Here is a 23,342-nt window from a genome sequence, read left to right on the forward strand (position 1 = left end):
TATAATGACATAGAAAACACTTATATTAAACTGCTAATATTTCACATTCCTTTTTTTTATTTTTTATAAATGCTGCCGTAGAGAACTGAACAGACCCCAAACTTTTGATCAGTAGTTTAATTGAAATGATTTTCTGTGGTAATCATCCATATATATCGGACATTTCATACTGTAGAACTGTTAAAAAATTCTTTTGAAAGTGAACTTACACACAGCAGCATTAAAAATTTGCCAGCATTGATTTAATTGTGCCTGTGTTTGTTAGGATCGATGGGCTGGTTAAGGCACGTAACCTGAAGAAGAGTATGGGGAAGTTGAATGAGGTGGTGTCTGGACTCAAGGAGGGAAAACAGGAAATGAGCAAACACATGCAGGAACTAGATTCCTCTATCAATGCCCACATACTCAAGATTAAGGTGTGTGTCAGGGAGAAGGACCTATACATGCACAAATTCTCTGAAATCCTTATTCCTCATCTAACCTAAGGAGTTCAGATAAAGAACTGTATCCTGTACTGTGTCTCTCATCACACTCTAGAGCACTGTAATGAGCCGCATAGACATCGACCATGAGCACCAGGCTCTGGTCACACGCTCACAGGAGCTGCTCAGCACCATGCAGAAGAAGAAACAGGAGGAGGAGGAGATGGAGCGTCTGAGACGCATCCAAGAAGAAATGGAAAGAGAGAGGAAGAGACGTGAGGAAGAGGAAAATAAGCGCAAACAAGAGGAAGAGGAAAGACGCCTGTGAGTATCAGTTTTAACAAATCACAGACATCATTTCTTCACCTTCATGATGGTCCAAACCCTGTTTTTTTCTGTAAAAGAGAAAAGGTGATTTTTTATTTTTTTTATTTTTTTTTAAGCAAATACTAGCTGGTTTTTGTCTGTAATAAAAGTGAATGAGTACCATAAAGCACCATAAAACTATCATAGATGTACATAAGACTCTTATGCTATGTTCTAAAGCCACTCGATAGCTGAAGAAAAGACCCAAGTTGAAGTTACTATTCAGTGAAAATCTCTCCGCAGTAGCTCTCAGGTCAAATGTCGGTACCATTGCTATCTTATGGAAGGAAGACGTTTTTAATAATGTACCTTTTAAAGGGTTAGTTCACCCAAAAAAATTAAAATAATTGTAGTGATTTTTACTTTTCCATCCAAGGATGTGAAGTAAAATAGGGATTGGTACTCAAGTCACCGCTGACGTTGTGATTTTTGGATCACACGTCTCTTAAGGTGTGGTTATGAGTACATCAGATGACCACTTCCCCGTTTTTCCCTTGTTCAGGGCACCAGTCAAGGTCTTCTACTTTGGCAGTATGAGAACACTCCCAACAGGGGCTTTCATTCATTTAGAATTAATGTAAAGTGGTCAGCTGATTTATCTGAAAGATTGATGATATTGCTAACTTGTAGAACCTCTTCTGTATTATCAGCACAAGGAAGACACAAGTGTAATAAAATAAATTTTATTAACAAAAAGATAAACAAGAATAACTAACACAACTACTAAATGAATACCATGAATGATAAAGGAATAAAGTGCATAATATACATAGAATACAAGTGATTAAGTTGGGTGTGGCTATGGAAGAGTTACATTATCTTATGGAAAGATAAACTGTTTCTCTGAATATAATAAGGTGGAGAACCTTATTATGCAACGAACAAATAAACAAAAAATTTGTTATTAACTAACATCAGCTATATTACATCTACTGGGAATTAGGAAATTATATACTGATAATATACAACAATGCCAAGGTCTCTGGAAAGAGGTTTGTTTAAGTGATATTTACATAGTGTTTGTTGATGTCTCTTTCCTCACAAGCTGGAGGCTTAGAACGTAGTCTGTTGTTGTCTCACAAGCTGTAGACTCAGATCATGGGATCTGTTGTTGTCTCTCTGGATGGACCAGGGGCTCAGAACTGTGTTGTATCTGCTCCGTCTTTCTCCTTACAGAGTTACGACCCAGAACCGTGTATCTGTTGTGTCTCAGCTTCGCAAGCCAGGACTCAGAACAAGGAGTGTCTGTTGAAAGGGTACCTTTATCCCTATGCATTTCTCACCCCAATGCATTTCTCACTTTCCAAACCACCACCAGAATACCTTTGGCAATATTCTAAACAAATAGAGACTAAACATGATGGAAAAAGATTGAACTGTCATTCAATTGTACATTAACAGCTGAATTTGTATCAGATGTTGCACTACAAATAGCTGTCACTGAGAATACTTATTTATGTGAATAAGTGTGAAATAGATGTGTAGTTTGAATCAGTTCCAAGGTTTTCAAACATAGTTTTGAATGGATTTGGATGGATCTTTGTGATCTCTCTTTGTTTCACCCATTGCTGCTAAGGTCCCAAGCAATTTTTATGGCAGGTCTGTGGCCAACCTTAGGAGGTAGTGTCTAGATGGGTGAAGGGCAGTAACTGCCTGTGGACCAATGAGAAGTCTTGTCCTTCCCAGGCTTGGTACAAGAGGTCTTCTTCTTACCCTCTAAGAGAGGTCTGGATGTTGTCCTTCCATCTTTATCTGATGGCGTAGGACAGTTTGTTTGTGTTAGTCCACCAAGATTCATTACAGAAAGAGGGGCCCGGCCATCAACTGGGCCCTAGAATGTGCTGTTCACTACATAATGTCATTTATTACTCACCCTCATGTCATTCCACACCCGTAAGACCTTCATTCATCTTCGGAACACAAATTAAGATATTTTTGATGGCAGTTTGACAGCAATGTCACCTTTATTGACAGCAATGTCACTGTCACCTCTCAAGATCCATAAAGGTACTAAAAACATATTTAAAACAATTCATGTGAATACAGTGGTTCTACCTTAATATTATAAAGCAACGAGAATACTTTTTGTGCACCAAAAAAACAAAATAAAGACTTTTCAACAATATCTAGTGATGGCCGATTTAAAAAAACTGCTTCGGAGCTTTACGAATCTTTTGATTTCAAATCAGTGGTTCAGAGCGCCAAAGTCACGTCACGTGATTTCAGCAGTTTCGCTCCGAACCACTGATTCGAAACAAAAGCTTCATGAAACAGTGTTTTGAAATCGGCCATCACTAGATATTGCTGAAAAGTCGTTATTTTGTTTTTTTTGGTGCACAAAACGTATTCTCGTCGCTATATACTCACATGAACGGTTTTAAATATGTTTTAAGTAGCTTTATGGATCTTGAGAGGTGACGGTGACATTGCCTGTTTTGACGTCGTAATACATAATCAAAATGTCATGACACAATCTTCCAGTGGAATGACTTCTTTTTAGTTACTTATGTGGAAATTCACCAATCATTTTGTCTGATAAAACCCTAAGATGGATAGAATCAAGTCTCTGCCCTGCATTTTTCTTTGGCAGCGGCTATTTGCACTAAGTGCAATAATTTACAGTATTTTACACTGTGAAAATAGCATATTTTCTTAGCGATAGATGCTATTTACACTAAGTGCTATCTATACTTTATATTTTCTGATACTTTTTCACCTCAGTATGATTATATTTATTAAAATTATTAAATGGATGCTGCCTTGTTGGGGGAATAAAAACCCTCTCTACACCTCCCCTTAACTCCACCCAATAAACACTTTTAATATTATTAAACACTCATTCAGTTTATTTCCACATTTAGAACATTATTTTAATTTTTATTGAAAATAAATGCAAGCTTGGAAAAAGGCGGATTCGAACCCGCATTGATTACATTAAAAGCCATGTCTGCGCACTTCTCTGCCACTGAAGATGTCAAACTCTGTGCGTCTTTTTAAAAAATTTTAAAACACAAAGAAACATTGGTGGGCAGAGCTAGTGTAAATCGTGTTTGCCAACAAGGGATGCTATTTGCACTTAGTGTGAATAGACACTTAGATTTTTTTTCCTATAATCCATTTTATTTGGATGTACGTCACAGTATGGAAGAAAACATCTGTTGGTACTTCTGTTTTATCATTTAAAAAGATTCTTGTTTCCAGCTCAGCTGAAGCTTATATGTATCTGTTTTAGGAAAGCAGAGATGGAGATGAAGAGAAGACAAGAAGAGGAAGAGCGTAAGAAAAGAGAGGAGGAGGAGAGGAAACTGCAGGTGACCTTCTGCATTTTTTCCTTCATGTAGCAGGGTCTAAATCTTAACCCTCAGTCACACCTGCCAATAGGTGAAAATTTCCTGTCCATGAATATTTCAGTTGTGTATTTTGGTTTAGTGTCATCAGAAAATATGTGTTTGTGCCTATGACTATAAGATTATTTAGCTTTTATTTCCTTGAATATTTGTGGCAAACAGCAAATGAATATGACACACTATGTGATGTCATTTCCAGCATCATACTGTATAGCCAATCTCACACTCTCATAACTCTCAGAAAAATATCAGAGCATTTGGATCACGCACGGCCCTTATAATTGTACTGGTCACTGGTGAGTAATTGGTTTATTTACATGCAAGTGCCATTTTTCCTTGCGTTCAGTGCTTGGTGAGTGTTTGTTTTGGACCAAGATGAATATTTGGTGTACTAAACATTTTCATTTGAATGAACGGTTGTTTTTTTATGGATAGGAGTTCTAATGTCTTTTCCATCACACTGCAAAGAAAACTGGCAAGCCAATAAGATTTCCACTTTGTCACATGCCTAAAGCAGCTGCTGTTTCTATGACTATGAAACTATGACTTGGTGGCACTCACAGGCAGTCTATTTTGCTACACAACATTGAATAGAGTGTCGCAGTGATTACATATTTTTGCCAACCTGGAAGTTCACATCACCCTGGTTCCCTCGACAAAAACCCAATAGGATTTTTCTGTTAGCTTTTGGATTATTGCAGAAAATGAGCTCTGTGACCTAACAAAAAATTATGATTTTTACACATTTTGTTCATTGTAATAATCTCCATAAATGAATGTTAACTAACTCTTATGAATTTTGAAGTCTAAAAACATTTTCCCTGAAAGGTTGAAGTATAATACAAACCCGATTCCAAAAAAGTTGGGACACTGTACAAATTGTGAATAAAAACAGAATGCAATGATGTGGAAGTTTCAAATTTCAATATTTTATTCAGAATACAACATAGATGACATATCAAATGTTTAAACTGAAAAAAATGTATCATTTTAAGGGAAAAATAAGTTGATTTTAAATTTCATGGCATCAACACATCTCAACAAATTTGGGACAAGGCCATGTTTACCACTATGTGGCATCCCCTCTTCTTTTTATAACTGCAAACTTTATAGTCTGCAAACGTCTGGGGACTGAGAAGACAAGTTGTTCAAGTTTAGAATAGGAATGTTGTCCCATTCTTGTCTAATACAGGCTTCTAGTTGCTCAACTGTCTTCTTTGTTCCATCTTCCTCTTTATGATGCGCCAAATGTTTTCTATGAGTGAAAGATTTGGACTGCAGACTGGCCATTTCAGTACCCACATCCTTTGCAGCCATGATGTTGTAATTGATGCAGTATGTGGTCTGGCATTGTCATGTTGGAAAATGCAAGGTCTTCCCTGAAAGAGATGACGTCTGGATGGGAGCATATGTTGTTTTAGAACTTGGATATACCTTTCAGCATTGATGGTGCCTTTCCAGATGTGTAAGCTGCCCATGCCACATGCACTCATGCAACCCCATACCATTACAGATGCAGGCTTCTGAACTGAGCGCTGATAACAACTTGGGCTGTCCTTGTCCTCTTTAGTCCGGATGACATGGCGTCCCAGTTTTCCAAAAAGAACTTCAAATTTTGATTTGTCTGACCACAGAACAGTTTTCCACTTTGCCACAGTCCATTTTAAATGAGCCTTGGCCCAGAGAAACGCCTGTGGTTCTGAATCATGTTTAGATATGGCTTCTTTTTTGACCTATAGAGTATTAGCCGGCAACAGCGAATGGCACGGTGGATTGTTTTCACCGACAATGTTTTCTGGAAATATTCCTGAGCCCATGTTGTGATTTCCATTACAGTAGCATTCCTGTATATGATGCAGTGCCGTCTAAGGGCCCGAGGATCACGGGCATCCAGTATGGTTTACCGGCCTTGACCCTTACGCACAGAGATTGTTCCAGATTGATAACTTCAAACTCTTTCCAATTTTTCTCTGAGAAACTCCTTTCTGATATTGCTCCACTATTTTCGTCGCAGCATTCGGGGAATTGGTGATCCTCTGTCCATCTTGACTTCTGAGAGACACTGCCACTCTGAGAGGCTCTTTTTTATACCCAATCATGTTGCCAATTGACCTAATAAGTTGCAAATTGGTCCTCCAGCTGTTCCTTATATGTACATTTAACTTTTCCGGCCTCTTATTACTACCTGTCCCAACTTTTTTGGAATGTGTAGCTCTCATGAAATCCAAAATGAGCCAATATTTGGCATGACATTTCAAAATGTCTCACTTTCAACATTTGATATGTTTTCTATATTCTATTGTGGATAAAATATAATTTTATGAGATTTGTAAATTATTGCATTCCTTTTTTATTCACAATTTGTACAGTGTCCCAACTTTTTTGGAATCGGGTTTGTAGCTTGTAAATGTGCAATTATAAACACAATGAGACTTATGTGTAGATGAGTTTACCTGTTTGGTGTGATGACGTTTAATGACAACCTCTGTAGTCACACACAAATTACAAGAGGGTTTTGAATTTCTTTAGAATAAAATGTAAAAATATCTTGAGCTTGTGGTAATTACTGACCTTATTTCAGGCGTTTAACCAAAAAAAACAAAAAAAAAAAACAACTATTGACTTTAGGACGATGGAACCGGAAGTGATACAATGCTAACTCATTTGCGGGTTTTGGCCTATAAAAATACACTGTATAGCAGAGGAAGAATCCAGAACCGGCTCTCTTGAGTCTGTACTCTGACTCAGTCAATTCTGAAAGGATGTTTTGGTTTCTCTCTGGCAAGCAGGTGTCAGAAATGTAAAGTTGCACAGCGCTGTGTGTACCAGGGTAATCAGTGTATTTCTGCTTTTCTAAAAGCGACATCTGCTTTCAGACATTGATTTTGCATTTTCATTCAGCCCATCTGTAATTTTTTTACACATTGGTCTGAACTGACAAATCGTATGTGAAAACCAGACAGAGTTTTGTGCTGAATAGTATGTTTGTGTGCGGTGAAGTAAAGTGACTTTGACAGAGCAGCTGATGGTGACGTGTGTCACTGTTGGCGTGTTCCTCAGGAGGAGATGGAGCTGCAGCTGGAGGCAGAGAGGGAGCAGGAGACAGCCCGACAGGCTGTGCTGGAACAAGAGCGGCGGGACAGAGAGCTGGCCCTTCGGATCGCTCAGAGCGAGGCTGAACTCATCCCAGAGGAGACGCCTGTTGAAGCCGGATTACGGAGGTATTTGCATCTCTCTGAATGCCACTTCCAGATATCCAGAAAATGTATTCCATCTCAAAACCTTTACATAGTACCCCCTACAGCTAAAAATGCCCCATATACAAATTATTTACAATACACTTTACACATGCATTTAAATATTAAGAGTGTTTCTTTTCATACAAACACAGTCAATCATACAGCTGCAGGTTAAAGGATTGTTCCAGGTTCAATGCATGTGTAGCTTAGTGGTAACTGTGAGTAAAAACATACAAAAATCTCATTTACTGTAATGGAAGTCAGTGGGGCAGGGCAGAACCAGATGTTAACCAGATGACAATTTAGACAACTTCAGCTCAAATAATAATAAAAATGTTTGCTGAAGAATTAATGTTGGTAATAGATACTAGAAACTGAGCCAGAAACTGATTCCGAATCAACTAACACAAAAAACACAGAAGTCCATTAAGACTACTGTTGGAGTCAGTACGATTTGTTTGTTTGTTTGTTTGTTTGTTTGTTTGTTTGTTTTGAAAGAAATTAATACTTTCAGTCATCAAACACCCATCAAACACCCATCAAATTAAATCAAAAGTTACTATAAAGACATTTATAATGTTACAGAAGACTTTTTTTTTTTTTTTTTACTTTCTATTCATCAAAAAATCCTGAGAAATGTTAGGGTTTCCTGTTTTCAACTTTTTTTAGCACAATAAACTTGAATATAGTAAAAGAGGAAGCAAAATTTGTTTCTTCATGGTGTGACTCCTTTACCTTGTCTTGAACCTGGAACATTCTTCTAAAGTATTGATGGTGGTGGGATTTTGAGTCTTGTTTAATTACCGACGGACACTTTGATTAGTCTCTCCGTCACTCTATTTAACGCTCTTCCTGTCTGTTTTTACAGTGTTGCACCACCACAAAAGCTCAAGAGCTTGACCATGTAGGTTACATTTTCACTATGTCTCCTATTGAAATCTTGATTGTTTACTGCAAATTATTAGATTAGTTTAAAAGAAGCTATCTGGTAGTTTTGTAAACATTCTATGAAACTACCATGTTTTTTCACATTCGTCACCATGAACTTAAATTAGGTCCAACTGCGAATCTTTTTGGTAAAATAAACAAAAGAAAGGAATATTCTTTTAGCGGGTAAATGCTGACGTCATATACTAACATATGTATGGTCCAATAATCATATCCTTCAGGGAGGAAATGGCCAAGGAAATGTCCGATCTTCTGGCTCGGTGGGTAGAAGGGTTTGTTATCGCTACGGAAATACACAACCAAAAATCTAAACCTTATCCATTTAAAAAAAAAAAAAAGAGCCTAAATGTATATGCAATTTAAATCATTCTAATAATCTTTAGTCCAATCACATTATTTCATTTTGTTAATCAAATAAATCCAGAGTCTAGTTTTATTACTTCTGTGCATGAATTAATGTGTTTCCTTCTTGTAATTTGATTAATGCTAATTTGTTCATTTTCTTTTCTTTTTCTGAAATTGATCTTCCTGTTATTGGTGTTGTGATGTTGTTTAAACTCTTCTTTTCTTTCACAATTAAATAGACATTTTTGTAGCAAAATAAATATATTTATATATTGTTTATTACCATCTTTTTGATTTAGTAATACAAATTAGGGTGTTCTGTAAGTCTTAGTTATTGTATGTAGTGTACATTTATTTTTTTATGTTTAATTGATAAGTCGAGATTCTCATTTTTGTACCAGATACCTTGTAAATCCACGGTACTTTAAGTAGCTCTAATTTCAAAGTAGTAGTGCCCAGTGTAGGAAAATTAATCCATATTTTTTTTCTTCATTTGGTTTTGTTTGTGTTGTTTCCATGAATTCAGAGCTCCACAAGTGACCGCCACAAATGCTCAAGCTGAAGTCAAGAAATATGAGCTCAGCAAGTGGAAATATGCTGAATTACGGGATGCCATCAATACATCCTGTGGTAGGAAAGCTTCTATTTGTTTTCATCAGTACATTTGAACAGAATATGTTTGGTTTTGTTTCTTTTGTTTCTGCATTTCAGTAGAAAAATGTTTATGACAGTATACAGTCCAAACCATACATTAAAGGTGCAATATGTAAGAATTTTGCAGTAAAATATCCAAAAACCACTAGGCCAGTGTTATATATATTGTTCACATGAGTACTTACAATATCCCAAATGTTTGCAACTATTTGTAAATTGTGAGAAAATTGCAATTTTAACCAAGACTCCAGGAGGTGTGAGGAGTCGCCTGTCAATTGCGTCATACCCGCGTTACCCCCGGTTTCTGGTTTTATTTTGTAGAAACCATGGAAACACCAAAAACGCTTTAATATTTATATGTTTTAATAGACAAGGGAACAAGTGTTTTGATATATTTATAGACAGAAAGCTAATTATTATTGTATAGCTCAACACGTTCAGTCTTGTTTTCTAATTTTCTTGATTTTTTGCGAGTACCATGCTTTACCATTGTGAAGTAGCTAACATAGCATAATCAGATGCGGCTTTATTTTTAGTAACAGTAATACAGCATTTTCTCCATCATACAATACGTTTTAAAATTAATTAATTGCCTTTTATCAACTCAGCTCATCCAGCATTTAATATGATATTCTAAAATCGATCTATCTTACTCCAGTGTGTAAGAAATGTCTCACAGCAGCCACAGAGCATACTCACAGAGTAACATTATAACATGATTTTCAAAACACTCAAATGTATCTAATATGATAAACAATGCTGTGTTACCTCATACTCATGACCGGAAAAGTGGACGCAGCGCAGCCGACTGTGGCATAATAAAAGTTCTGCTGCTCGCAGCGTGTTGTGCAGTCACTCCAGCGGCCTCATTCAATTACCACAACACTCAGACCTGCTCTGCTTCATACTACAGTAACATTAATAATCGCATCCATGAACATGATTTCTTCCCAAGTCCTATCCCAATTCTTTTCCACCAGCCATTGAGGTGAAGACCACATGTCCCAAGTTTCCGCGCTCAAACTTGGCGTCATCAAGCTACAGTATGCCTTTGTTTTGAATAGGCCTCTAGCGACCTCTAGCAGACAGAAAATATTACATATTGCACCTTTAAATTGCTTCAGCATTGGTCAAAAAGGTTCTTCTTGCATAGTACATAATCTGCTGAAAAATAGTTTCTGTGCTTTATTGCTTTCAGATTATTTCATATTAAAAATGAACTTAAGATGTATGTTATATTTCAGTTTCCAACTCTCTTTTCACAACTATCCATGTAGATATCGAGTTGTTAGCTGCATGTCGTGAGGAGTTTCACCGCAGACTGAAGGTTTATCACGCATGGAAGTCAAAGAACAAGAAACGCAATGGTCAGGATGAGCAGAGGGCACCGAAAGCCGTCATAGACTATGGTGAGAAATCCCACTGGAGATCATTGACCAGAGTTAGGATGAAACACATATTACACTCTGTAGGCAGAAATCATTTTTTGTGGTGTTGCTTTTTTTGTTTTTTTGGGAATAGTTGACATTGGAAGCAAAGGCTTCATCGGTAAGTATGGACAAAATAATAAATCAACAGCTGTCTAACTCCACAAAACATGACTAAAAGACCTAATAAAATGAAAAGAGAAGAAATACAATAATGAGCCTAACTCACTAATTTAACAAAGCCAATAGAAAATAATATTCACAATAAATAAAATATTCCCTGCTGATTTCCTAACTATTTGTAATATATTTACACTACTGTTCAAAAGTTTTGAAAGGTCACCAAAGTTTTATTTATTTGATCAAAATACAGTAAAAAAATATATATATTATGAAAAACTATTGCAATTTAAAATAGCTGTTTTGCATGTGAATACATTTTAAAATGTAATTTATTCCTGTGATCAACGCTGAATTTTCAGCATCATTACTCCTGTCTTCAGTATCACATGATCCTTCAGAAATCATTGTAATATGCTGATTTGCTTACATTATTTTTTATTATTATGTTGAAAACAGTTCTGCTGCTTCATATTTTTGTGGAAACTGTGAAAATTTTTCCAGGATTCTGTTAAAGGGATAGTTTACCCAAAAATGACGTGGGATGTAGGAGTATCGTAAGCTTAGACACCTCTCACTGTTCAAACAAATAGGGCTATGCAACAAATGCAAGCTCCTCTTCTATTATATCAAAATCATCCGACATTTCTCTTTGAAATTTCTAATTTTAGACTTCTAATGACCGGTGTTTTGCTTTGCTCTCTCCTCTGTCATTGCGTGGGGTCAAAGGTTGCTCTTCCACCCAAATCGATGTGCAGTATGTGTACAGTCGTCTGCCGGAAGCTAGTTATTTGAATTTATAAAGTGTTAAATATGGATATTGCACAGTATGTTTATGGTCGTCTGTAGGTCCGTAAGGCCTTTTTTAACCCTCTGGGTTTTTATTATATGGATGGATGCATTTTTTTACATTTGGGTTCCCATTCACAACCATTATAAACCTTGGAGGACTAAGGATATTTTTAAATATATCTCAGGTTGTGTTTGTCTGAAAGATGATAGTCATATATACCTAGGATTGTGAGTAAATCATGGGATAATGTTTGGTTATGGGTGAACTATCCCTTTATTTAAAATAATTTTTTGTAACAAACATAATAATTGTCTTTCACTTTTGATCAGTTTAATGCATCCAATTCAATAAAAGTATTTAACAAATCTAACCCCAAACTTTTGACCGGTAGTGTATGTCTGCTATTGATATGAATGATATGAATTTAGGTGAATATGAGGTCATACTTATAATCTATATATAGACTTGCCCAATATTCTTCGGAAAAATCCTCCAGGTCCCAAATAATTTTGGTCGGTCTGATTTTTGACTGATGGTCTGATGTTTCTTTTGTTCCATTAACGTTCTATTGTGCATATTTTGCATATATTATGCACATTTTTGTGCATATTTGATCGGAATCCGATCAGATTTAGCAAATGTGAACAACAAGAAAATCACATGAAATGTTTACAAATCAGTTTTGAGCTACATTCATATGTGGTTTGAAATCCTTTCTGGAAATCAGTTTTAGTCTGACTTCTCTGATCAGATTTTGTGTGGTTGCTGTAACTTTCTCACGCCACGTAAAATGTAAACATGTCAGACACTGTTATAGGAAACATGCTGAAACTCACTGCAGAAACAAGTTTGTGTTGATGCAAAGTGCCGGACGAGCAGAAAATGACAATATCACGGAGACATGTTTTGAAACCTGCAGAGATGACAGAACGGAATAAAGCCACACATGCCAGATTCCTACGTTTCTGCTGCTGCCTCAGAAGATGATGTAGTAGTCCAGCGTGGCGGCTACACACTGTCATGTTGTAAATAATACAACATCTGTATTGCAAACCCCTACATGTTGCATTTGTTGTTGTTGGCGTATGCCTACCAATGCACCATCATTGCCACAGAAACCAATGCAGATATTCCAGAAAACTAAAAACCTCCTGGGACATACAAGCTGGATCTGAACTGTTGCAATACACAATGTGGACAGTCAATCATTTAGATCGGATTCCAATCGGATACACAAATAATCAGATTTGGACTGACAGTGTGAACATAGCCATAGAAAATTTCATATTTATATACTATTATATGTAGCCATGTGGATTGGGATTTTTGGACCAATGAGATTACACTGTGGGTGGAGCTTAATGCATCAAAATAGAAACCAAATGACAAAGTTTTGATGCACATCTGTAGGCCTGTTGTGGCCAAGATTTACACTTACTTTTTATCTTGTCGCGACTAGCTAAGAGATGTTAGGAGAATTAGATTGTGTTTTTCTAACACTATAATGGAGTTGTCGTCCCATCATCCTCCAGCCCAGCAGAACCCAGTTATGCCTGTAATGCCTCGGCAGCAAGAGATCGTCATGAACAGACAGCAGCGCTTCTTTCGCATTCCCTTCATCCGACCAGGAGACCAATACAAAGACCCGCAGAACAAGAAGAAAGGTTGGTGGTACGCCCACTTTGATGGGCCTTGGATTGCCAGACAGATGGAGCTGCACCCGGATAAACACCCCATTCTGCTGGTGGCAGGTAACGTTCACTTTCACTCTTATTTTGTTTACAGCAATATATTTGTTTCTAAGAGAAGCTGTTGGTGTCAGTGTATTGTGTTTCTGATAACCTTATCAATGTCGGACAGCTTTTTCAAAATTGTAAAATAACGAGTGTCAGTGCAGAGCTACGGAAGCCCTGAACCACATGGTGGAAAAAAAAAGAAACTTAACGTTAAACAAAAGAAAACTTATCTTAATATTTCGACATAAGTCGTTATTTCAAGATATTAAGTCATTATTTCAACATAATTCGTTATTTCGACATTGTTATTTCAACATAAGTTGTTATTTTGACTCAACTCGTTATTTCGACATAACTCGTTATTTCAACATAATATCTCGTTATTTCGACATAAGTCATTATTTCAACATAATTTATATATGATAACGAGTTATTTTGATAACAGACACGCAAAATACAACATCTTCAGTAGCGCAGCAGTAGTGAGTTGGCTCACAGTCCTGGCTTTTAATGCAATCACAGCGGGTTCAAAAGCATTTATTTTCAATAAAATTAAAATATCGTTCTAAAAGTGGGAAAAAAAACCCTGCATAACGAGTGTTTAATATTAAAAGTATTTATTGGGTAGGGTTAGGGGCAGTTGTTGAGTGAGTTTTTATTCTCCCAATAAGGCAGCATCCATTTAATAATTTTAATAAATATAATCATTTACAGTGCAAATAGCTGTAAATAAATACAATAAACACTCGGTAGGCAGTTTCTTTTTTTTTTTTTCCTCCCCACCATCTTCTTCTTTTTTCCACCATGCGGTAACAATATGCATGCTAATAAGCAACTTAGCTTATAGTGAGAATTGGACCCTAAACTAAAAATGTTACACATTTTTTATGCAGTCACCCTTATTGAAGTCCTCATTGCCTTTTACCAAGATAAATACTGCTGTGATTTCAAAATAATGATAATAATAAAGGTAATTACTAAATAAACAACTAAATCATTTAAAAAAACAAAATTGCATATGTATGATATTAAATGATTTAACTATTTTGAATTTCAACTTTATCAAATTGAGTAGCTTGAAAAGCTAGTTTCATAATAGCTTCCGCAACACTAATTAGGGTTTATTTTATTTCAATCCGGTATGCATACTCCATTCAGAGATGCACCTGAAACTGTACTGGTATCAGACCAATAGAGTGCTGCAGGCATGACGTCAAAACCCGGAAGAGTCAGGCACGTGCACAGGTAGGGCTCAACCTGTGCAGAGCACATGCCCTTTTTGTCCTTACACTCCGAAGTGCCCTTTTTTTTGGGAGGTGTTTTATTTAATTTAATTTATTTATTTTCTTGAATAAATCATGGTATTGGTCACCCTTTACGTCTGTCTGTCTGATTTACAAATATATTTAGCCTAATAAAGGTATTAAAAAGAGCTTGTGACAAAATCATTTTGGATCCGCTCAAACTAACTGTCAGTCATACCTCTTAACTCCGCCCCCTGAGTTCAGCGAAATGAAGTTCCACAGCAGAGCAGCTGAACGTCTTGCAACGGTAAATAAATATCATCTTGTTGTTTGAATAAGTAGGCTACAACGTTGTCTTTACGAAAGAAACATTGGTATGTCTATAAAGTTTCATATTTTATGCATTTGACGCCTGAGACCGGTGGCGGAGAAAGAGGGAGGGGGATAACGTTAGCATTTGCCTTCTAAGTTAGTCATAGCGAATAGCCTACAAATAGCCTTAAATAGGCTGTGCATACAGTACAGTAGTATTACATCTTTTATAAGACAGCCAAAAACTGAGCGCTCATAACCTATTGATGATGACGTAGCACGTAGCCTAATGTGATGCCATCGTTTTGACGTTTTTATTTTTGCACATATTCGCTGGTCAAAAACCCGGCGTAACTGCATTTGAGTTGGACAAAAAAGCGACTGAGTGATCCCCGTCGTCAGCTAAGTAAAATATATTTCTAAGGAATTTCTTCTTTGATTTATGATGGCTATCTGCTGATACACTTAATTCATTAACATTTAATATGGTCACACAGTATGGTTAATGTTTACGATGTTAATATGTATTTGCTCGCTAGATAATTTTTTTAATCTAGTATTGTATACTCCCCGCTCGTCTTCACATGTAACATAGTAAAACATGGTTTTACTACAGTAATGTTGTAGTAACTAAAAAACATTACAGAATCGTCAGGTCACGGTGCTTCTTTATATTTTATAATGCAGAATGTAATGTGTGTGTATTAATGTGTTGAGAGGGACATCCCTGGATCACAGTGAAGTCAAACATCTTCAAATACATGGCTCACACAAGATTGCTGTTGTAATTATTTTTAAAGAAGCCCTGAAACCCTGTATATATATATATATATATATATATATATATATATATATATATATAATATATATATAATATATAATATATATATAATGTATATATATAATATATATAATGTGTATATATATATATATATATATATATATATATATATATATATATATATATATATATATATATATATATATATATATATATATAAATAATGTATGTATGTATATATATATATATATATATATATATATAATGTGTGTATATATATATAATGTGTGTATATATATATATATATAGATATATAATGTGTGTATATATATATATATATAATGTGTGTGTATATATATATATATATATATATATATATATATATATATATATATATAATGTGTATATATATATATATATATATATATATATATAATGTATGTATGTATATATATATATATATATATATATGGGGGGGGGGGTGCCATTTTTCAGTTTCAGCACATGCCCCTCAAAAGGTCTGTGAACGGCCCTGGGAAGAGTAATTCGCTGTGGTAAATCATAAGTTGACGACACTTGGACGTTTTGCTCTACAACATAAATTACACACACCCATATGAAAAAATGCACATTTTTGCACATTTGCTCTATAATGTAAACTGCACACACTCACAACTCTGTATGTTCAACTAGTTACTTATTAGAAACATACATTTTTTTTTAAATAAACAGCTTTTGTTTACCACAGACCTTATTTTACTCATAAACTGAAGAAACCCATTATAAAACCCCATAGGAAAATCTAGAGGAAACCACTGGTAAATTAGTTTTCCAGGTTTTGACGGCACGCCTGCAGCACTCTATGCTTGTCCTCATTTACTGGTAGTCATTGTACTCAAAAATGCTTCAATACCAACATCCGAAACTGTGTACGTGCATTGTTTATTGTTATCAATTTATTTTATTAAATACATTTTTTGGGGTTTATTTCTTGCATATATAATGGCTAAAAATATTGCTATCTGTAACAGCACGTACCAAACAAGCATAGTCAGTACACAAAAAAGGAATCATAACTTTTTATAATTTCTTTCGATTTTTTACTTTATTTTTCCTTTACATTCATACTTGGCTTTGATTTCATTTTGAAGCATGTAAAACTTCTAGGTTTTAAATTGTAGGTGTGTGAATACTGGTAGATATAATTAATTAATGGTACACTATGTAGCTTTTGGCCCTCTAGCAGTTAAAAAACTACATGCATTTTGCGGAACAACATTGTTTTGGTTGTGCTTCGGCTCTGTGTGACTGTGCAGATGAATATTACCCTTGACAATAGACAGTGCTTTACAATGAACTTGGTTAGAGAACTAGATATTTATCTGTTCAATAAAATACTTTACTCACCTGTTGAGTAATAAAAGCACGTCACTCCACGTCACTTTTACAACATTTCAAATCCCTGTTCTCGCCATTTCTGAAAAGCCAAGCCAATGTTCATTTTGGTTTTATTACAAGCTCTGTCATGATCTCTTTTTGCCAGCAGACTCTACTCTGTTCTGTGTTGTTCTAAAATGGTTGATTCCCTGGAGTTTGGAGATTTAGCTGCTCCATGTCATCCTTTCTCACTCGTTGTGACAACTAACCTATGCCACTCCCACACCATATATGTGCCAAAGTAGCCGGAGCAATTTTTCTCCGTTTACAGATGAGGGGACACGCACTGGCGATGTGTGTGTATGTATGCAATTTTCTGTGAAAACCATCCTGTCAGGGCTAAAATATAAACACTTGCAATAGGATTACCATAGTGAATAAGGGTAAGACAAAAACATGTTTTGGAAGAAAGATTGTGTATTGAAAATTAAATTTTGTAAATTTTGAACAAAAAAGTTACATAGTGTGCCTTTAAAATTAGGCAAAAAAAAAAAAAAGATCTACTATCTGTATTGGCCAAAAATTCTATCACGTCATTCCTTGTTTAGTTCAGAACGTAATCTCTGTTTTGTGTTTGTAGGTAAGGATGATATGGAGATGTGCGAGTTGAGTCTGGAGGAGACTGGTTTGACACGGAAGCGTGGTGCCGAGATTCTTGCCCGGCAGTTTGAGGAAATCTGGGAGCGCTGCGGAGGCATTCAGTACCTTAGAAGCGCCATTGAGAGCAGGCAGGCCCGACCCACTTATGCCACTGCCATGCTGCAGAGCATGCTCAAATAAACACACACACATGCACACATCAGCTCTTTAGTTTAATGAGGGAAGACTCTTACATAACCAGCACTGACTTTCTCTTAGTTCTTTTTTTTTTTAGTATTTTAATATTTTTTTGTTTTGATTTTTTTTAGTCTTTTGACATTTCCTTTTATTTTGTTTTCTTTAAGAGCTTCTGTTTAGGTGCCATTTCATTTGTTCTTTTTTTTTCATTATTATTTGAATATCTGTTGCATTGAATCATCTCATTGATCTTTAATTACTGTTCTTGACAGTGTCATTGCCTCTAAACTGCCTCTTAATATAATTTACTTAATGTAATATTTTGGTATGATATATGATCAGTACTCCATAAATTCTTCACTGGGAATGTTTCTGTAGAGTAATTCATCAAGTGTGTCTTTTCCTAACATATAAATCAGTCTTACATTGAAATAAAGCTCCTCTTTGACTTGCAGATGTAAATACTGATATTGTTCAGCACTTTACATGATTCTGGGTTTTGTCATTCACTGTGAGTTTAACTGCTTGCAAAAAGTATTTACAAAATCTACAAAACAGTAAATACAATAACTCTGGTAAGTAATGACAACTAAATTATGACTTTTGAATGAAAAATGTTTAATAAAAATAATGATTTTAATAATTTTAGTCATTCTTGTGATATTGTTATTGTCCCTAATTTTGTAACACTATAATTTATGAAATTATGCAATAAGATAGACAAAGCACAGCCTGTAATAGTGATATCTGACCAAATCTGTATAAGAGCAATAAGCAAATGAGATTTATTTCTATATACAAAATGAAGATTTGTATCAAACTAAACAAGGTACTGGTGTAGGCATGATATATCCAGTTGAATAAAGTTTGCTTTTTTCCAACAAATACAGTGAGATTTTACATAGATATAAACCAGCACAATTATGTCAAGTGACCAGTGATGTAAAAATTGATGTGAAAGCCTAAATTCAGTGATTTCCTCTTCTTTTGTGTGTGTGTGTGTGTGTGTGTGTACAGTGCTGCTTGAAAGTTTGTGAACCCCTTACAGAATCTGTGAAAATGAATAATTTTAACAAAGTAAGAGGGATCATACAATATACATGTTATTTTTTTATGTAGTACTGTCCTGAGTAAGATATTTTACATTAAAAAAATGTTTACATATGGTCCACAAGACCAAAAAAAGAATAAGAAAAAAAAAAGCTGAATTTATAAAAACGACCCGCTCAAAAGTTTGTGAACCCTTGATTCTTAATACTGTGTGTGCTTGCCTGGATGATCTACGACCGCTTTTTTGTTTTGTGATGGTTGTTCATGAGTCCCTTTGTTTGTCCTGAGCAGTTAAACTGCTCAATATTCTTCAGAAAAATCCTCCAGGTCCCAGATTTCCAGCATCTTTTGCATATTTGAACCCTTTCCAGCAGTGACTATGATTCTCAGATTAATCTTTTCACACTGAGGACAACTGACTCAAACACAACTGTTAAAAAAAAGGTTCACTGATTCACTGATGCTCCAGAAGGAAACACGATGCATTAAGAGTTGGGGGTGAAAACTTTTGATCAAGATAAAGATGTCCAAATTTTTCTTTTGCTTTTATTTATTTATTTTATTTTTTATTTTTTCATTTTTCATTTAGTACTGCCCTTCAGAAGCAACAGAAGACACTTAAATGTTTTCCAGGAGACAAATTAAGTACAATATTCCTTCAGATTCAAAAGGTTTTCACCCCCCGGCACTTAATGCATCGTGTTTCCTTCTGGAGCATCAGTGAATGTTTGAACCTTTTTTAATAGTTGTTTTTGAGTCCCTCAATTGTCAGTGTGAAAAGATGGATCTCAAAATCATACAATCACTGATGGAAATGGTTCAAATACGCAAAAGATGCGGGAAAACTGAAGAAGTTTTGGGACCTGGAGGATTTTTTGAAGAATATTGGGCAGTTTAACTGCTCAGGACAAACAAGGGACTCAATAAACAACCATCACAAAACAAAAAAATAGTCGTGGATCATTGAGGTAATGACACTTCATAAACTTTTGAATTGGGTCATATTTATAAATTCAGCAATTTTTTTTTGTCTTGTGGACTTCATGTAAACATTGTTTATGTAAAATATCTTACTCAGGACGGTACTAAATAAAAAATAACATGCATTTTGTATGATTACTCTTATTTTGTTAAAATGATTCACATTTTCTGCAAGTGGTTCACCAACTTTCAAGCAGCACTGTGTATGTGTTGTATATATTTATTACACCAATCAGGCATAACATTATGACCACCTTCCTAATATTGTGTTGGTCCCACTTTTGCTGCCAAAAACAGCCCTGACCTGTCAAGGCGTGGGCTCCACTAGACCCCTGAAAGTGCTCTGTGGTATCTGGCACCAAGATGTTAGCAGCAGATCCTTTAAGTCATGTAAGTTGCGAGGTGGGGCCTCCATGGATCGGACTTGTTTGTTCAGCACATCCCACAGATGCTCGACTGGATTGAGATCTGTGATATTTGGAGGCCAAGTCAACACCTCAAATTTGTTGTTGTGCTCCTCAAACCATTCCTGAACCATTTTTGCTTTGTGGCAGGGTGCATTAACCTGCTGAAAGAGGCCACAGATACCAGGGAATACCGTTTCCATGAAAGGGTGTACTTGGTCTGCAACAGTGCTTAGGTAGGTGGTACGTGTGAAAGTAACATCCACATGGATGGCAGGACCCAAGGTTTCCCAGCAGAGCATTTCCCAAAGCATCCCACTGCCTACGTCGGCTTGCCTTCTTCCCATAGTGCATCCTGGTGCCATGTGTTCCCCAGGTAAGCATGCACCCGTTCATCCACGTGATGTAAATGAAAACGTGATTCATCAGACCAGGCCACCTTCTTTCATTGCTCCGTGGTCACATGCCCACTGTTGGAGCTTTCGGCGGTGGACAGGGGTCAGCATGGGCACCCTGACTGGTCTGTGGCTATAGCCCCATACGCAACAAACTGCGATGCACTGTGTATTCTGACACCTTTCTGTATTTAATCAGCATTAACAGTAGCTCGTCTGTTGGATCAGACCACACAGTCCAGCCTTCGCTCCCCACGTGCATCAATGAGCCTTGGCCGCCCATGACCCTGTCGCAGGTTCACTACTGTTCCTTCCTTGGACCACTTTTGATAGATACTGACCACTGCAGACCAGGAACACCCCACAAGAACTGTAGTTTTGGAGATGCTCTGACCCAGTCGTCAAGCCATCACAATTTGGCCCTTGTCAAACTTGCTCGAATCCTTACGATTGCCCATTTTTCCTGCTACTAACACATCAACTTTGAGGACAAAATGTTCACTTGCTGCCTAATATATCCCACCCACTAACAACTGCCATGATGAAGAGATAATCAGTGTCATTCACTTCACCTGTCAATGATCATAATGTTATGCCTGATCAGTGTATGTAATCAGTGCTTTGGGTAAATCTTAAAAAATTGGTAGTATTTTACGTTTGGTGCTGTATACACCATTCGTACAAGAATGTTTGCGACAAAGTTTTCTTTTTCCCAAGATAACCATTCTAAAATACACACACAAAAAAACAAATACGCAAATACGTATTCACTATGCATGTAAGACAAAATATAATTATTATACACCAAAACAATTATGTTCCCAACTATGAGAACATTTTAACAGTGTATTCTTTATGATCAAACAAGAAACATTTCCTCATTGTGAGGAAACCCTAAATCATTTCTCCCTTGTGAAAACATTCTACCTGAAATCCAATGCATTTCTTTACGTTCTCATGAGAACGACAGGTAACATAATAAACAATAGCAATTATACTTGGCTATCCATCTGTTCAGGATGTTTGGCCAGTCATTCTACAATCTTCATGAGTTGTTGAATCATAGGAAATCTTTTTAAACCTCTTTTAATGGCTGGACAAGCACCATTGGTAGACAGCATAACATATGGTGTCCCATCTCTGTTAAAAGAGAAACAAGTTATTTTACGTTGAAGTTGTGCAATCGATTAAAGAGAATTTTAGCTATATAATTATGTAGGATACTTGTTTATCATTATATACATTATAAAACCACAGACTATGTAAAATGTTTTGCTTATAATAGTTAAGTAATCTAATATCCATTAAAAATGTTACAGTTACTTAGTTTTAGGTCCTATTCAGACCTGGTATTAAGATGTGTTTTGGTCGATTCGTTCACAAGTGGACGAAGCTAAATACAGGTATAAACAGGGTCTAAAATGTTTTGAGCTTGTCCACTTTTTACTTCCAGAAGTAGTTGAAAACACATTACCAGATTGCTTTTGTAGTGTAAATGCTCATGTGAACAAATGTCAAATGTGTTCAAACAGCCACAAAAGACCACCTATTCTCATCCCACTGACCTAACTCATAAACATTATGGGAAGAGCACTAGCCAGACGGGATTTAAACTTTGTTTAAAAAAACATACCAAGCAAAATCTGATTTTTAACACGCACTCACCACGTTTGGTGTGGTCTTGCGGCTATCGGAGTAAAAACGACAGCTGAATGCTTTCCATGTTTTTAAATTGGATTCAATTGTGCTGAAGTACAGTCCAGCTAGTAACCCAACAACAAATCTAATCTGGTTTAATTAACCTCAAACATGACATTAAGTTAGACCTGGTCTAATAGTTTGGGAACTGATTTGTACAACTACAACTCAAGGTGACATGAGATCTGATCTTACCTCAGTGACAGTATTGTAATGTGGAAATCATCTGTGATTAACTCGTCAAGCCTGGTATGGTGGTCTTATCTCGGCCTCTGTAAAACAAAACAACACAAGCAACGATATGAAGCCCAGGTTTCAAACGGCAAAGAAAGACATCAAGATTAGCTGAAGGAAAAAAAAGAAAATGTCATATCCCAAGGACAATTCACAGGGGTGTAAGGCATCACATTTTCTGTAAAAAAGACACATTAGTAAAAGTTTATGTACAACACAGGCTGTTTTTTAGAACATCATGGAAATCATTTCATTTGTATTCCTTGAGTAAAGTCCTGTTTTGTGGGGAAAGTGGTAGCAAATGTTTTCTATTAAATTATATAACTACAACAAAAAAAGAAGTTTAACTAGAATTTGTCCTGAAAGTGCTTGCAAGGCAGCAAAAAAGTAACTTGTTGAATTTCAATGTGCTCAGGGATTCCCTTAATGATGCTGATTAAAATCAAGCACTCAGCAAAATGTTTTCACTCATTAATTTATCCTTAGTTTATCCTTAATCTATTTATTCACTTAATGCTGCAGTCTGCAATATTTTCCTCTTTGTCGACATCTCTTGTTTGAAACCTGCAATTGCAGTCATATGCGGAACCGTTATCTGTACGTGCGTTGTGCCTCGGCACAGCTCGTCAGCA

General features: G+C 36.0%; 2 protein-coding genes across 4 annotated transcripts in view; one reads left to right on the forward strand and one right to left on the reverse strand.

Annotated features, from left to right (window-relative positions):
- myo6a (myosin VIa) overlaps positions 1-18,846 on the forward strand; it is a 77,998-nt gene extending 59,152 nt beyond the window's left edge. The window contains exons 25-34 of one of the 3 annotated variants that reach the window (XM_067383554.1): positions 266-416; positions 538-746; positions 4,021-4,099; positions 7,196-7,356; positions 8,243-8,278; positions 8,544-8,582; positions 9,194-9,297; positions 10,599-10,730; positions 13,194-13,412; positions 17,752-18,846. In XM_067383554.1, coding sequence (XP_067239655.1) covers positions 266-416; positions 538-746; positions 4,021-4,099; positions 7,196-7,356; positions 8,243-8,278; positions 8,544-8,582; positions 9,194-9,297; positions 10,599-10,730; positions 13,194-13,412; positions 17,752-17,951 — 1,330 coding nt within the window. In that variant the 3' untranslated portion in view covers positions 17,952-18,846. The remainder of the gene's footprint in view (positions 1-265; positions 417-537; positions 747-4,020; positions 4,100-7,195; positions 7,357-8,242; positions 8,279-8,543; positions 8,583-9,193; positions 9,298-10,598; positions 10,731-13,193; positions 13,413-17,751) is intronic. The other 2 variants (XM_067383555.1, XM_067383557.1) reach the window with 2 other exon arrangements.
- Positions 18,847-22,708: 3,862 nt separating this feature from the next.
- LOC137018830 (interphotoreceptor matrix proteoglycan 1) overlaps positions 22,709-23,342 on the reverse strand; it is a 30,030-nt gene continuing 29,396 nt past the window's right edge. Inside the window, exon 18 of the mRNA XM_067383558.1 lies at positions 22,709-22,748. Coding sequence (XP_067239659.1) covers positions 22,709-22,748 — 40 coding nt within the window. The remainder of the gene's footprint in view (positions 22,749-23,342) is intronic.

The sequence above is a fragment of the Chanodichthys erythropterus genome, chromosome 4, assembly GCF_024489055.1.
Source record: "Chanodichthys erythropterus isolate Z2021 chromosome 4, ASM2448905v1, whole genome shotgun sequence".
NCBI lineage: Eukaryota > Metazoa > Chordata > Actinopteri > Cypriniformes > Xenocyprididae > Chanodichthys > Chanodichthys erythropterus.